This window comes from Nansenia antarctica (genome assembly GCF_963989245.1).
Source record: "Nansenia antarctica genome assembly, chromosome: 1".
Classification (NCBI taxonomy): Eukaryota; Metazoa; Chordata; class Actinopteri; order Argentiniformes; family Microstomatidae; genus Nansenia; species Nansenia antarctica.
This window is the reverse complement of record NC_137674.1, coordinates 96,371,849-96,388,669: the sequence shown is the minus strand read 5'-3', so window position 1 is coordinate 96,388,669 and position 16,821 is coordinate 96,371,849. Positions and strand designations below refer to the sequence as shown.

The 16,821-nt window shown below is 45.6% G+C and overlaps 1 protein-coding gene across 1 annotated transcript; it reads left to right on the top strand.

Annotated features, from left to right (window-relative positions):
- Positions 1–1,504: 1,504 nt before the first annotated feature.
- selp (selectin P) lies at positions 1,505–16,397 on the top strand (the record flags this gene model as incomplete). The annotated part of the gene is made up of 21 exons (XM_080528007.1): positions 1,505–1,622; positions 2,883–3,038; positions 3,576–3,580; positions 5,773–5,851; positions 6,081–6,473; positions 6,759–6,866; positions 7,064–7,249; positions 7,375–7,563; positions 8,152–8,382; positions 8,534–8,722; positions 8,849–9,037; positions 9,522–9,620; positions 9,848–10,036; positions 10,163–10,351; positions 10,849–11,001; positions 11,175–11,363; positions 11,729–11,914; positions 12,084–12,269; positions 12,377–12,565; positions 13,804–13,926; positions 16,087–16,397. The coding sequence occupies 21 exons, from the start codon at positions 1,505–1,507 to the stop codon at positions 16,395–16,397; spliced, it is 3,657 nt and encodes a 1,218-aa protein (XP_080384133.1).
- Between the last annotated feature and the right edge of the window lie 424 nt (positions 16,398–16,821).

The following is a 16,821-nucleotide window of genomic DNA, read 5'->3' as shown; positions in this document are numbered from 1 at the left end:
GTGTTGATTTCTAATGCTCTTCATGTACAGACACCCTTCTTGAGACAAACTCTACCAGTGACTGTGAAGTGGATCCTGATCCTCATTGGTATGTATGTAGTGTATCATACATGGAATGGAATGAGGAATGGTATCAAAATGTATACCATTCCCTATTCCATTCCATGCATTACAATGAGCCCATCCTCTGATTTTGACCGTCAACAGCCTCCTGTGATTACACTGTACCTTCAGATATCTAACAGTATTACTTGAAAATGGAGGGATGCATTTATTTTTTTAAATTTTTTTTTTGATGGAATTATGCAACATGTTAACAATGAAATTAATTTCCGACCCAACATAGGTGGTTCCATGTGTGGAGGTGCAATGGGTTGGACATATCATTACGACAATACAACCATGAACTGGAAACAGACCAGACAGATGTGCCAGACCAACTACACAGACATGGTGGCCATTCAGAACCAGGAGGAAAACGATTACCTTGTCTCCATGTTGCCCAACAGAACACAGACTCCATATTACTGGATCGGAATCCATAAAACAGACACCGGAAACTGGACCTGGATCGGAAACAATGGAACATGGGTTGGCAACAAGTCATGGGCACCCAACGAACCCAATAATGTCAAAAACGAGTATTGTGTTGAGATTATTGTCAACACAGGGAATAACAGAGGGAGGTGGAATGATGAACAATGCAACATGAAAAAATTCCCACTTTGCTATAGAGGTAAGGGCCATAAAAAGTCTATAAAATACATTAAGGTTAAATATATATGTATATATGTATACCATGTACAGGGTAGGCTGCTGGGGGTAGAAATCGGAGGACGGGCTGATTGAAATGTCTGGAAGGAAATGAGGAATAGTTCCTTATTCCGTTCCATGCATTACAATGAGCCTGTATCCTCCCATTTCTACCCCCATCAGCCTCCCCAGACGACATTCAAGATGACGGCTCTGTTTAGATTATGACAGAAGAATACATTTTTGTCCCACAGTCCAATGCAACCAAACATCATGCAATGGTCATGGGAAATGTTTGGAGACCATCAACAACGTTACCTGTCTCTGTGATCCTGGGTTTGAGGGACACAGGTGCCAAACAGGTGAGCATTGTTAACAGTGTAGGTCGGGTGCTCCTAGGTCTACTAGGGGGCGGTGGGTTTCCACAGATACAGTACTGCTAGACCAATAATCTACTTTTGTTTGGCTCCACAACACCTGTAGAGCAGGGGGGCTGATCGAGGTAGAAATCGGAGGACGGGGCTCATTGTAATGCATGGAATGGAATGAGAAATGGTCAACTAGTCCTCCGGTTTCTACTTTCACCAGCCTCCCCTGACATAGAGGCGTGTCTCTCAGTGAAGTAGAGATGTTTCACTCATAGTCGAAGTTCTGCAATCACAAACCTCGTTCACTCTTTACAGCAGTGACCTGTGGGGAGCCAATCACACCGCAGAATGGCAGGGTGAGCTGTTCTGGTCTCCATGGAAACATGTCCTTTGCTTCCTCCTGTAACTACCTGTGTCTAGAGGGTTATACACTGTCTGGACCAACAGAGGTCAGGTGTAACTCCTCTGGGATGTGGGATCCCACGGAGCCTCTTTGCAAAGGTATGTCTCTCTAAGCTACTTCGACCTCTCTGTTTAATCAAATCTCAGTAAATCCTGCACACTTCCCTCTGTGGTGCAACGTTGTATATGCTCCAGTTTAAGACAAGCTGCGCTGCAGGCTTTCAGCTGCAGGGTGCAGCCAGCAAACAGTGCACTGGGGAGGGAGAGTGGAGTGCAGACACGCCCACTTGTACAGGTACTGTGATCAGCTGATCAGTTCAATCAGGTGTGATAGCACTAGGGTGGGACAACACTTCTGGCTCTCCAGGCCCAGGAGAAGCATTTCTCTAGATACTCTGTGCAGCATGTACAACAGGTGGAGGGCTGGCGGAGGTAGAAATCGGAGGACGGGCTCATTGTAATGTATGGAATGAAATTAGGAATGTTATCAAACACGGTGTATGCGCAAGCATTGAGGTGAGAAACAGATAGTTTCCCACTAGAATCAGTTTGTGTGTCCTCATCAGCCTCGTAGGTCAAAAGTCTCTGCGTGCGTGAAGGCTGTCATTCAAGTTAACAGACACTCTGTCTCTATTTCAGAGGACGTGTGCTGAACACTGTGGTGTTGCTGTGCCATCTGACGGATCATACCAGAACAGCCTCTGTAGCAGGCAGGATATTGATCGTGAGCTTAGAATGATAAGGTTCTATCTCCGTTTAGGGTAGTTCAGAGATATTGAGTGTCAACGTTTTTACATTCCATTATGTTCTGTGAGATGGAACCTTTGTATTTGATTAATTACTAACTAAAAAATGTCAACATTTTAAAAATAACACCACACAGGCATTAATAAACACCTAATAGATCAGATTAGGTAAAAAACTAAATTTTGACAAAAATGGAGATAGAACCTTATAATTCTAATGTGACGTGATGTGTTAGTGTAGCCTCTGAACCTTTTACAGACCCCTGCATTTGTCTAGACCCTGAAAGCTAGGGCCCCCCCTCTGAACCATCATGACAGAATGTTTCCATTTGACTAACATAACATTGTAGTTCTAGATTTACCATCTGTAGTCATTATCAATGATGAAAGGGGGCTTTTTTGTTGTTGCTTGTCACCTCTCGTTCAACCTCTGACCTCTGCATAGGGTCACCATGACTCCAACATCTGCTTCCCCTGTTTCCTGGGGTTAGAACACATTGTCCTTTTCAACTAGGACCACAGTTTGACATGTGGATAAATATGGTCCAGACTGATTTTTTGTTGATTTTAGAGTTCCTGCCACACACTCAAACATGTGTTTGTGCCCCTAAAGCTGTGGAATGTGCCTCGCTGCCCAAGCTTGATGACGGATCCCTGAACTGCTCAGAAGGGAACCCCACTTTCAATTCTACCTGTCGGTTTAGATGTGCAGCACAGTTCCTCCTGCTGGGGTCACGAGAGGTCACCTGTGGCAGAGACGGTGCCTGGAGTGGGCCAAGGCCAGTTTGTGCAGGTGAATAAATCCTCACTATCATCCCTCATCAGTTACTGTTGCTTACAGTACACAGTCATGGTGCTTACAGCCAGTGGAGGCTGGCGGAGGTAGAAATCGGAGGACGGGTTCATTGTAATGCAAGGAACGGAATGGGAAATGGTATCAAACACGTTACAATGAGGCCCTCCTATGCAATTTCTGCCTCTAACAGCCTACCCTGTGTTACACAGTAGGTATAGGTGTCTCAGAGAAGCCAGAGCTCGACTACACTTGCTCTGTTGTCTCTGTTAAAGTGGTGAAACGTCACTGCATATTTGACCGCACGTCACTCTATAGATTCATGTGAATTCGGCCAACCAGTGACATCAGCGAAGAGATCGACAAGCTCTTTCTGTGATAGTTATCTGCCCGGGAACCGTTGAACCTGTGGTGTCATCTCTCCTCAGGGTACAAGCACCTTCTGATGGCTCTGTGTGGCAGTGGAATCCTCTCAGCCCCCTGTTGCATCTGTTTCTGTTTCACACATTGCAGAAAAAGTAAGTCTGGTTGTTGCATTCCTATTTGGAAATCTATATTTTGTGCACTGTACATGATAAGCAACATTTGTCATTATCTTGTACAGTAATGCGCAATGTGTCGTTAACATTTCAGTTTTCTTTTGACCCTCCTACTGTTTCCTCTCAGGAAAGAAGCTTGCTCAACCAAGGTGAGTTGATTACTGGATTTTCGCTTCTAAGCAATGTCTCTGTAGATGTGTTGCAATGAAATTGCAGTGTTATTACCGTTGATATTCTGTCTCTGTCATTCTGTCATTCTCGTCATAAAGGGAACCAGAGGACGGGGGGACTCAATCGAATGACACCAAGGATGCCTGAAGGACCACTGAAACCTCATTTATACTTCATCTTTTAATATGATATAATATCAATAATCTACATATTGCATTAACATGTATGGATCGGTCACTGTCTTACAGTATTAGGGTTTAGGGAAAAACAAAAATCTCTTGAACTGAGGGTAACTGAGGAAGTGAGAGAGGTCGTACGGCCAATTTAGACAAATTAAATAGTCACACCTAATAAGTGCGTGCAATCACATGCAATCAAATAGGAAGTGGGGCACAACAGTCATATTAGGTTATTTAATGGCAATCCTACAATGTTGTATGACATACTAGAGATCACCATATATACATTTTACTATTAATGTTAATCCAAATTAATAGGTGGGCTGTAAGATGATATTCTGTATTATGTAATGTTACAGTATCAATGAATGATGTGTGTCTCTGTGTCTGTGTGTGTGTGTGTGTGTGTGTGTGTGTGTGTGTGTGTATGTGTGTGTGTGTGTGTGTGTGTGTGTGTGTGTGTCCATCCAACTGGAACATCTGTGAGTACCGGAAGATCTCATAGTAGAATGTGGTAGAGCATTGTATTTCCATAATGTATTATACTGTACAATGCTCGACTTTGTGTAAGAAAATTGAATAAAAACAAGTAACAAATCCATATCTGTACATGAATATGCCAGTGTTTGTGTGTGTGTGTGTGTGTGTGTGTGTGTGTGTGTGTGTGTGTGTTGAATGATTGAATGAATGAATGGTCTTTATTGTCATTGCTATAGTACAGGTACCAAACAACGACATTTAGGAGGGGTGGCTCCCCTGGTGCTAGGAAAGAAAAAAAAAACTAAAAAAAACACAAGCAGGGAAGGAGCTGGTTTACATAAATAAAGGCTATGTACACTATCCACTATACTATACTGTACAGATAGACGACTAGGGTTGTCATATTGCACATAGTGTTATTGCACATTCATTTAAAGTGTCGCAGTTTGCAGGCTTGAAATGTACATATTTGTGCCTCAGCACTACACCTGATTTTTTCAGTCCAGCAGCTGCCATCAATCCGTCCAGACTGTCCAGGGCCCAGAACCTAGGTCTTTGCTGTGTTCAGGGCCTGGATGGCCCTGGGGTAGAAGCTGTGCTTCAGTCTGTTTGTCCTTGCGGCCATGGTCCTGTACCGCCATACAGGTGTGTGTGTGTGTGTGTGTGTGTGTGTGTGTGTGTGTGTGTATGTGTGTGTGTGTGTGTGTGTGTGTGTGTGTGTGTCCATCCAACTGGAACATCTGTGAGTGCAGGAAGATCTCATAGTAGAATGTGGTGGAGCGGGGCGCTTAGGTGGCGTAGTGGGTTAAGCGCTGACCATGTAACCGCAGGGTCCCCGGTTCGATTCCGTCCGGGGACATATCCTGCATGTCATCCCTCCTCTCTCTCTCACCCATCCTTCCTGTCTAAACTTCACTGTATCTGTCAATAAAAATGAAAAATATGAGTGGGACTGCCCCACTCAGAAAAAGATAACTTAAAAAAAAAAGAATGTGGTGGAGCATTGTATTTCCATAATTTATTATACTGTACAATGCTCAACTTTGTGTAAGAAAATGTGTGTGTGTGTATCTGTGTGTGTGTGTGTGTGTGTGGGTGTGGTTGTGGTTGTGGACATTTTTCTTAACAGACAGTAGCAGGTCTCTATATTGCAAAACCAAGTCTTGACTCATCCTCAGAAAGGAAATGCAGTGTATGCAGTGAAACAGTTCCTCTGAACAGCCTTTATGATGACTGATGAAAAGGTAAGGCTCTATGCTATACATGAACTATACGTAATGACCATGCATTTATCATGCATTAACACGGTCAACAGTTAACATGATTGTTTGTGTATTTCAGATGCGTCGGGAGTCCAAAGATCTTAGAAAGAGTCCACTCAGCAGGCTGCTGCTGGTTGTATTCATCACAATCAGCCATGGTAAGATAGAGCAGCTTCACGTTTATCATGCCCAGAAACAATCTGTCTATAGATGGATACTCGTATTGTATATCTGTCTATAGATGGATACAAATGTATTGGTCTGTGTACTTTCTATTTTTTTTCCAATGCTATTATAGTATGAATACTGAAGCACTTGGCTCTTAACTTACTATCATCACAACTATATGTTGAATACTGTAAGTAAATCCTTTACCACTGACCACAGACTTAAACATTGAGAGAGGTGTTCGGGCGTGGACCTACCACTCCAGCACCACCCCAGACCGGGACTGGTACTCAGCCCGCCAGTGGTGCCGGGACTACTACACGGACATGGTGGCTATCCAGAACCAGGGGGAGATAGCGTACCTAAACAGCATGCTCCCCCGGAACAAGAACTACTACTGGATTGGCATCCGCAAGTTGGGGGAAGTATGGACCTGGGTGGGGACCAATAAGACCCTGACCCAGGAGGCAGAGAACTGGGCTACCGGGGAGCCCAATAACAAAGGGGTCGGCAACCAGGACTGTGTGGAGATCTACATCAAGAGGGGGAAGGACACGTCCAAGTGGAATGACGAGAGGTGCAGCAAACAGAAAGGAGCCCTCTGTTACAAAGGTAGAGAAGCAATGACTGGTGTGTGTGTGTGTGTGTGTGTGTGTGTGTGTGTGTGTGTGTGTGTCTGTGTGTGTGTGTGTGTGTGTGTGTGTGAACTGAGTGTGTGTGTGTGTGTGTGTGTGAACTGTGTGTGCGTGTGCATGTGTGTGTGTGAACTGTGTGTGTGTGTGTGTGTGTGTGTGTGTGTGTGTGTGTGTGTGTGTGTGTATGTGTGTGTGTGTGAACTGTGTGTGTGTGTGTGTGTGTGTTTTATGTCTCATGTGAACTCTCTCTCTCTCTGTGGAGCCTCTTGCTCAGAGCAGGCCTGCAGTGTTCATGCAGAGTGTGTGGAGACCATAGGGAACTACACTTGCCAATGCTCCCCTGGTTTCCAGGGCCCACGGTGTACGGAGGGTGAGTTAGCCACGTTGTTGCTGCTGTAGAATTCACACATAACTCAGGCCTAAGCCAACAATATAGAAAATCTCCCTTTTTTTATATGGAGATCAACCAAAGCCATTTTACTGAGTTAGAATCTATAGTTGTACTACATACCGGTACTGTATGTGTGTCTGTTGTCAGTACGTTTCCTGTCTATCTTCTATCTTCAGCTGTTGCGTGTGAGCCTGTGATCGAGCCAAAGCAGGGGTCAGTGCACTGTGACCATTCTCATGGAACGTTTCGTTTCAACACATCCTGCCAATTCCACTGTGCCCGCGGGTACCAGCTGGTGGGGGCACCGGGACTACTCTGCCAGGCCACTGGGTTCTGGGACCACCCTACCCCTCTATGCCAAGGTATGAGAAGAAGCAAGATGTTATCTAAAGTCCACCCTTTGACTTGAGGCCTTGACCAGCAGAAAGGTTTTTGGTAGATGTGTTGACTTGAATGTAAACAGCATTTTCCCTTACCACTCCCCCAGTTGAACAGTGTCCAGCGTTGCCTAGCGCCCTCAGTGGAGGGAGCATGAATTGCAGCAACCCCATCACCCTGAACAGTTACAACTCGACCTGTGAGTTCAGCTGTGACGAGGGATTTGAGCTGAGAGGACCGGGAAGGATTCGTTGTGACCATACAGGGCAGTGGACAGGCGACACACCCACCTGTGAGGGTATGTATCACCTGTGAGGGTATGTATCACCTGTGAGGGTATGTATCACTACAGTACCTGAGGTTTCTTGTTGAATGCCAGGTCCGAGTAAAAAACATGAATAATGTAATAGTATACAGCTTTCATTCTAATATTGACAAGACAACATAATAGTATGACAATGTCTCATTTGACCTTCTATTGTGAAATGTAACTGCATTAAATACTCTCAAACAATCACTTTGACTGTAAAAAAAAAAACATCCTGTTTTGCAAGGGATTATGGGCTGTTTGTAAACCCAGTTGCTATAGAGACCAACATCCTTTCCTGTGATAGAACCAACCAGACGTTATCACTTCCTGTTCAGACTCTGATGTTCATACATTTTTTTCATCATAATACTTGACATTTGACAAATAATATCATGTTGCCTGTGCCTGAATGCGGATGAATGCTTATAACAGACTCAAAGTCGAATTCAAGTGAAGTATATTCCACCTTGTTTTGTAAGCCCTAACCATTAACTTAATTGACAATGGGGACATTTGTCATGGACTGCCATTAGTGATAACATGCTGAGTGATGCTTGTATCTGTCCTCTCTCCCAGTGGTGAGGTGCTCCCCCCTCTCCCCTCCTGTCATGGGGAACATGACATGTGTGGACCCCCTGGGAGCCTTCTCCTCCTTCTCCTCCTTCTCCTCCTTCCCCTCCTTCTCCTCCTTCTCCTCCTTCTCCTCCTGTGGGTTCATCTGTGAGGAGGGCTACTCTCTGACCGGAGACCACACACTCACCTGTCTGCCCACTGGTCAATGGACCAAACACACACCTACATGTGAAGGTGAGGTTAAACACATGTTTCTGTAGGTTTTTTCCTATCCCTCTGAGTTACACAAAATATGTCCGTTTATTATAAGCATAAGTGAACATTTAAATCATCAGATAAAAGAAGTATCCACTATGGAAAGTTATTCTTGTTGTTTTTTTGGCAGTGGTACGGTGCAACGCACTAAACCCTCCTCCTCACGCCTCCTCCTTGCGCTGCCGGGACCCTGTGGAGGAGTTCAGTTATGGTTCCACCTGCACCCAGGAGTGTGAGGAGGGTTTTCTCCTGAGTGGAACTAACTCCACCCACTGCACCTCCCAGGGCAACTGGAGCCACGCCCTTCCTCTCTGTCAGGGTAAGACTTCCTGCCATCAGAGTTAGTCATGCATCAACACTTTAAACTGTAATCAACAGCTTTGCTTTAGAATTATTTGACACAGTAAATGTGATATCCTTGAGCCCTCTCTATCCTTTTCTTCAGCTCGCCAGTGCAACAGCATATCCAGTCCCCCTCACAGCAATTTGTCCTGTTCTCAACCCCATGGTGGTCGGTTCCTCTTTGGCTCCAGGTGCGAGGTCTCCTGTGATGAGGGGTTCCTGCTGAACGGGACGGCCGATACAGAGTGCACCTCCCTAGGCACGTGGAGCAGGAGCACCCCCCGCTGTCTGGGTAACTGTGGTTGACACCTTTGTTTTAATGACAGTCCTCTACTTTAAACAGTTGAATCTATGAAGCATTCCAATGTTACTGTTTGTCCTTCATTCAACCCCCCCCCCTCCCCCCCCGCCTTCCCAGAGACACCATGTCACCACTTGTGAAATAGACTGAAACTTGTTTAAGCAACATATACTCTTTCTCACATTTCTTCTTTGCGTGCAACATCCTGTGTAGTGTGCAAATACAACTCACCCATCTAGAAAATATATTTGCCGTGAAAGTTTTCGAGAAGTGAAAGCAGTTAAGAGAAAAACAATCAAACCAGGAGATACAGAAAGAGCCATATCAATGGTGCAGTATTAGGGCTTCATATCTAAACCTGTTGACATGTTTCATCACCTTCTCTTTCATACATACACCACCACCACCATCATCATCATCATCATCATCATCATCTCACATCCCTGTTCTGTTCTCTCCCTGTCCTCTCTCCCAGTGGTGAGGTGCTCCCCCCTCTCCCCTCCTGTCATGGGGAACATGACATGTGTGGACCCCCTGGGAGCCTTCTCCTCCTTCTCCTCCTGTGGGTTCACCTGTGAGGAGGGCTACTCTATGACAGGAGACCACACACTCACCTGTCTGTCCACTGGTCAATGGACCAAACACACACCTACATGTGAAGGTGAATCATATGCCTATCATTCTGTCATTATGCCAAATGCAAAAAGGGTGTACTGTGCACAGTATAGAGTAAGCATATTGACTGGGAATCTAAGTGAAAATCATGATGTAGAGAATACATTTGCTGTCATTTTTTGGTAGTGGTACGGTGCAACGCCCTAAACCCTCCTCCTCACGCCTCCTCCTTGCGCTGCCGGGACCCTGTGGAGGAGTTCAGTTATGGTTCCACCTGCACCCTGGAGTGTGAGGAGGGTTTTCTCCTGAGTGGAACTAACTCCACCCACTGCACCTCCCAGGGCAACTGGAGCCACGCCCTTCCTGTCTGTCAGGGTAAGACTTCCTGCCATCAGAGTTAGTCATGCATCAACACTTTAAACTGTAATCAACAGCTTTGCTTTAGAATTATTTGACACAGTAAATGTGATATCCTTGAGCCCTCTCTATCCTTTTCTTCAGCTCGCCAGTGCAACAGCATATCCAGTCCCCCTCACAGCAATTTGTCCTGTTCTCAACCCCATGGTGGTCGGTTCCTCTTTGGCTCCAGGTGCGAGGTCTCCTGTGATGAGGGGTTCCTGCTGAACGGGACGGCCGATACAGAGTGCACCTCCCTAGGCACGTGGAGCAGGAGCACCCCCCGCTGTCTGGGTAACTGTGGTTGACACCTTTGTTTTAATGACAGTCCTCTACTTTAAACAGTTGAATCTATGAAGCATTCCAATGTTACTGTTTGTCCTTCATTCAACAACCCCCCCCCCCCCCCACCCCGCCTTCCCAGAGACACCATGTCACCACTTGTGAAATAGACTGAAACTTGTTTAAGCAACATATACTCTTTCTCACATTTCTTCTTTGCGTGCAACATCCTGTGTAGTGTGCAAATACAACTCACCCATCTAGAAAATATATTTGCCGTGAAAGTTTTCGAGAAGTGAAAGCAGTTAAGAGAAAAACAATCAAACCAGGAGATACAGAAAGAGCCATATCAATGATACAGTATTAGGGCTTCATATCTAAACCTGTTGACATGTTTCATCACCTTCTCTTTCATACATACACCACCACCACCACCACCATCATCATCATCATCATCATCATCATCATCTCACATCCCTGTTCTGTTCTCTCCCTGTCCTCTCTCCCAGTGGTGAGGTGCTCCCCCCTCTCCCCTCCTGTCATGGGGAACATGACATGTGTGGACCCCCTGGGAGCCTTCTCCTCCTTCTCCTCCTGTGGGTTCACCTGTGAGGAGGGCTACTCTCTGACAGGAGAGCACACACTCACCTGTCTGCCCACTGGTCAATGGACCAAACACACACCTACATGTGAAGGTGAATCATATGCCTATCATTCTGTCATTATGCCAAATGCAAAAAGGGTGTACTGTGCACAGTATAGAGTAAGCATATTGACTGGGAATCTAAATGAAAATCATGATGTAGAGAATACATTTGCTGTCATTTTTTGGTAGTGGTACGGTGCAACGCCCTAAACCCTCCTCCTCACGCCTCCTCCTTGCGCTGCCGGGACCCTGTGGAGGAGTTCAGTTATGGTTCCACCTGCACCCTGGAGTGTGAGGAGGGTTTTCTCCTGAGTGGAACTAACTCCACCCACTGCACCTCCCAGGGCAACTGGAGCCACGCCCTTCCTGTCTGTCAGGGTAAGACCAGGAGTTCAGGGGTTATCTATATTTACATTACATTTTTGGTATTTAGCAGACGCCTTTATCCAAAGCGACTTACAACAAATGCATTTGACTAAGTAAGTGAGTAAGTGAATCATCTATCCACCAGCCATAGCAAGAAAAAGCAATCTATGCTCGAGCCAGGGGCCATTGGCCGTCACAATGCTGGAAGAAGGAAGATTTGTTTTTTAAGTAGAGGGAGCGGGTTAGGGAGTGGCTAACCTCAGCTCCCAGTCTTTCTTCTCACCTTGTACCAACGAGACTCGGAAGTTTGGTAACGCGAGTCTAGGGAGTGGGGAGTACGCTTATTTTCTTGACCCCCTCTTTCTGTGCCCCTCCAGCTCAGCAGTGCAACGCCTTATACTCTCCCCCCCATGGTTCCATGAACTGCACTGACCTCCATGGTCAGTTCCTCTTTGGCTCCAGGTGCGAGGTCTCCTGTGATGAGGGGTTCCTGCTGAACGGGACGGCCGATACAGAGTGCACCTCCCATGGCACGTGGAGCAGGAGCACCCCCCGCTGTCTGGGTAACTGTGGTTGAAACCTCTGGTTAGATTATAGACCCGCTAGGGTAACCCTTCACACCATCAATCAAACCATTAATCAATGAATAAATTCCTCCTCGCCTCTTTGCTTTGAAATGAATGTATGTATGTATACATTAACATTAATGTTGTATTTTATGGCTATCCACAGCACGTGAATGCCCCCTGCTGGTGGAACCTCACTCAGGCTGGACAAACTGCACCCATCCTTACTCCCCCTTCAGCTACAGCTCCCAGTGCCACCTCGGATGCAATGCCGGTTACTTGCTGCAAGGGGCTCCCACAATGCAATGTAACTCATCAGGGGTCTGGAGCCATGAGTCACCCACCTGTCAAGGTGAGAGCACAGACCCAAACCATCATGACATTACAACATCCATTTCAATAATATGACCATACATACATTGATCACTGAGTTGTGTCACTCTGCTATCTCCCCTGCAGTGGTCCAATGTGAGGCCCTGCCCCCCTCACCCCACCCCCTCTCCATGAACTGCTCACATCCCCTGGGGAACTTTAGCTTCCACTCTCTGTGCCTCTTCACCTGTGGGGAGGGGTACTCTCTCAATGAGACAGGGGCGCTAGCCTGTTCCTCAGAGGGGCTCTGGAGTAAACAAGTGCCCACTTGCAAAGGTAACATGTCTTCCTACCTGGGTTGTTTATTCTGACTCATAGGTTATATTGTATCACATCATATAATGTGCACTTGCATGGAAGTCAAATTGTGTCAGTTGTCAGTTGAACAGCACTCCCTACCAAGTCATATAGTTTACTCTCATCTGCTGATGGTATACAGTATATATATAAACTCCTAAAAAAAAGTTCGTAAACGTTATTTCGGTCAATTCTTCCTCCCCTTTAATAATACCAATTGGTATTGTATTTTATATCGTTGGAAAGCCTGATTAGTCACCTTTACAACGAATTACAACTTATAAGGATCATGCATTCATGGAATGAGCAACACAGCTAAACGTGTGGGTAGCGGCCCCAAAAGAAATTGCTTTCTCCATTCTTCTGTTGGTATTCACTCTCGTTTTGAGTTGCTTGGTGGATCGGATGATTGCACTCTCCCACAGTAATAAGGAAAAAACAACACATATTGGCCATTTTTACACTTTATTTATTTTACACTGTCAGGGACCTCAGTAGCGTGTGAAAGATTCATACGCAGTCACAACAGCTTGGCATCTCCTCCGCATGCTGGTCACCAGCCTGGTCACACACTGCTGTGGGATGGCATCCCATTCCTCAATCAGCCAACATGGTTGTGTTGGTCACTCTGGAACGCCCAAACTGATCCCACAAGTGTTCAATTGGGTTGAGGTTTGAACTCACGGCAGGGCCAGGCCATTCCACCCTCTCCACTCCCAAATTCTGGAGGTACTCTGTGATGATCCTGGCTCTGTGGGGGCGAGCGTTGTCATCCTGGAGGATGGAGTTAGGTCCCAGATTCTGGAGATATGGGATCGCCACTGGCTCCAGAATATCATTCCGATATCTCACTGCATTGAGATTGCCTTCAATGATGACAAGTTCAGTTTTTGCCTGTGAGAGAGATACCGCCCCACACCATGACACTGCAGGGGATTTTGGCAAATACTTTTGCTCATTCCACGAATGCATGATCATTACAAGTTGTACCTTGTTGTAAAGGTGACTAATCAGGCTTTCCAACGATATAAAATACAATACCAATTGGTATTATTAAAGGGGAGGAAGAATCGACCGAAATAACGTTTCAGAACTTATATATATATATATATATATTTAAAAAAATGTTTTACTTGATTACTATGATCATGTTGAAAGACGTCTTTGTTTAGTGTGTGTTCTAAACCTGGTGGTGTGGTGACTGTGGTGTGTTCCAGAGGAGGAGATGTCGGTGGGGACGGGGATGTTGATGTACGCTGCAGTGGGGGCTGGCTCCTCTGCTGCGGTCCTCCTGCTGGTGGGCCTGGCTCTGCTGTCCGTTAGACAGCTGACCAAGAAAGGTGAGAGAAATAGACACTTCTGTATGTTTACACAAGCTGACAGGCTACACTCCCCAAAATAAATCTAACTAGAACCATTAAACAGTACGATTCTTTAACCTGTCCCTTTATGGTTCTAGGTAGAACCCCTTTATCATTCTAGGTAGAACCCCTTTATCGTTCTAGGTAGAACCCCTTTATGGTTCTAGAACACTCTGTAGAACCCTCCAGATGTTTGTGGTTGTGGGTTGCATCATAATGCTTACTCATGTTCTTCCACAGACGCACGTGGCAACTCCGCAGAGGAAGAGAGAGAAAATCCTGCTTTTGAGTTTTGAGTTTTAGATGTCATTAAATACTTTATTTTCTTGTGCAATGCGGTTTTTGCAGGAAGTATTGGATATTGATTTAAAAGAGTCGATTGTTTTTTGTGTGTATTTTTCTTTTACATTCGTGTGTATGTATGTAGGCCCAACACAATTACTTTTATCCTACATGTAGTTAAAAATGGCTCATTGCTTTCTCAAATAAATCATAGATCTCTTCATCATATTCATCTGGAATAATGTTTTTGTTTTGTTGTAATATTGGAATCATGCATTTCAGATTCAGACACAACCTGGTTTACTATAATGTCATAATGTTAGTTTAAATAGACAAAACACAAATGTTTAACATCTTGACCTGTCTGCTGCTCAAAAAACAAAACCTACATTATCTCCCTTTTGGCAGTCCAGTAAGTCACCCCCCCCCCCCACTCCCTCCACACACACACACACACACACACACACACACACACACACACACACACACACACACACACACACACTCCCTCAAGCCTGGCTCCAGCCTCCCCCCTCTCCCAAAAGCCTTGCTCCAGCCTCCAGCCTCCCTGCCTGCATCACCCCTCTCTCACCCTGCATTGACACCTAAAGCTATGGGGTCAATAGATAAAGATGGCACATATACTGGAAGGTTGCCAAACCATTGCAAAGTGTCAATCTGGCACATTCACTGGCCTGTCCTCTACTGTGACTGACTGGAGAGGTGATCCATTATCTGAACCTTATGTGCTGTTGGGTACCAGGAATGAGGTCAATTACATTTCAGCTTCATCAAGTCAGGACATTGTATTGAAATTAGTCCCAGACAGCTCACTGCACATTTTTCATTTTCTGTGATCTATATGACAAGATTGGGAGATATTTGGACACATTTGGTAGGCTACTTGACAATGACGAAAAGAAAAAAAGAGTTTCGATCTCGACACAGAATTATTTCTGTTGAGAGTCAACCTTTGTGGTCTGCTTTTAAATATGAATATATGAAATGATCCAGTAGAGACTCTTCTACAAAGCGAGCACATCTGTCTTCGCGCTGAAACAGCATGACGCCAATTATAACGGTTAAAAGACAGAGGGTTTGTGGCCTGCATTTGGCACGAGATGTGCAATAAATAACCGATCCGTTGACGGGCAACGGTTTGGCTACAGTCAGAATAATAATGAGGTTATTGCTGCCCGCTGTGACCGTATGATATCCGTTTGATTATTTTCCTCATCTCACCGGACACTGCTGGCAACCACACCTTCGTGTGCCAAGTGCGCAGTGGAAATACGCGCGTGCTCTGGTCTGCAGGTGAAGCGTTTGCGCAGTTTGGATTGCACATTTTCTGATTTGATTCTCAATCTATATTTATGAAAAAGATAAGGTGGATGCTCTTTACCTAATGGTTTTATGCATAAGACCTACGCACTAAATCTGAATTCTTCCCGATTGCACGCACATGCACACGCGCACGCACGCACACACGCACACACACACACGCACACGCACACACACACACACACACACACACACACACACACACACACACACACTCTCTCTCTCTCTCTCTCTCTCTCTCTCTCTCTCTCTCTCTCTCTCTCTCTCTCTCTTTCTGGTTGGCAAAGGCATACCATGGTGACAGACAGTTAGATTGTTCCTGACCATTGACTTGCGCTCTCTGCTCCTGTAGGTCTGATTTCATAGTAGGAAATGTGAGATGGGCTGGATAGAGGGTTCACCGCTGGGGCAAGGAGGCACAACATACACAAGGGGGCTTCATATCTGTGTGTCACACTGAGCATTCTCCCCTGACACAGCTTTCAGCCCCTCCGCTGTCTGGAACCCCCTCCCCAGGGTTCCATGCCCTCCCTTCCCAGGAGCGATGCATTCCAGCTGGGCACAGTGCCTGGGTGGTCCCCTGTTGGCTGGAGGAAAAGGAAGGCAGAAAAATGCAGCAAGGGGTCTTTGACCAAGAGGAGCACAATGTGAGCGTTGATGATGGGCGGCGCGAACGGGATGCTTACCTGCAGCTGACCCGCAGCACTGTCATAGTCCAGCGTTTACTGTCTGACGGTCCGGCCCCTCATCTTCCATTTGACAACCAGACAGAGATAGATGACTCAGTGACCTGTCACCCAGATCGGATTGATAAGCACTGTGGATAGACTGACCCGGCAGTCAACCCTCAGTATGAATTCCCCCTCTCCACACATTACAGATCAGCTCTTTTTTTTTTCATTTCATCCTGTACATTTTTGTGGCATATTTGCCCCAATTCAGAGAGAAACAAACAGCTTAAACATGATCTGTTATTTATTCAGTGGTTTGATTCGTTCTGGTCACAAACAGCTCACACACAAAATTCAATAAATACAAATACACAACAGAGAGAGGGTCATTTACAACCAGTAGGTACAATACATTCTCATCTGACCTTCAAACATAGTGGAAGAGGCCCAAAAACAACATGCAAAACACACACACACACGATCCTCTTAGAATTGAAACAAAGGCCTCTGTAGTGCAGTATTATTGTAAAGCACTGGAGGTTCCAAACACAGAGAGCAGGGAAACACAGAGGCGGTTCTT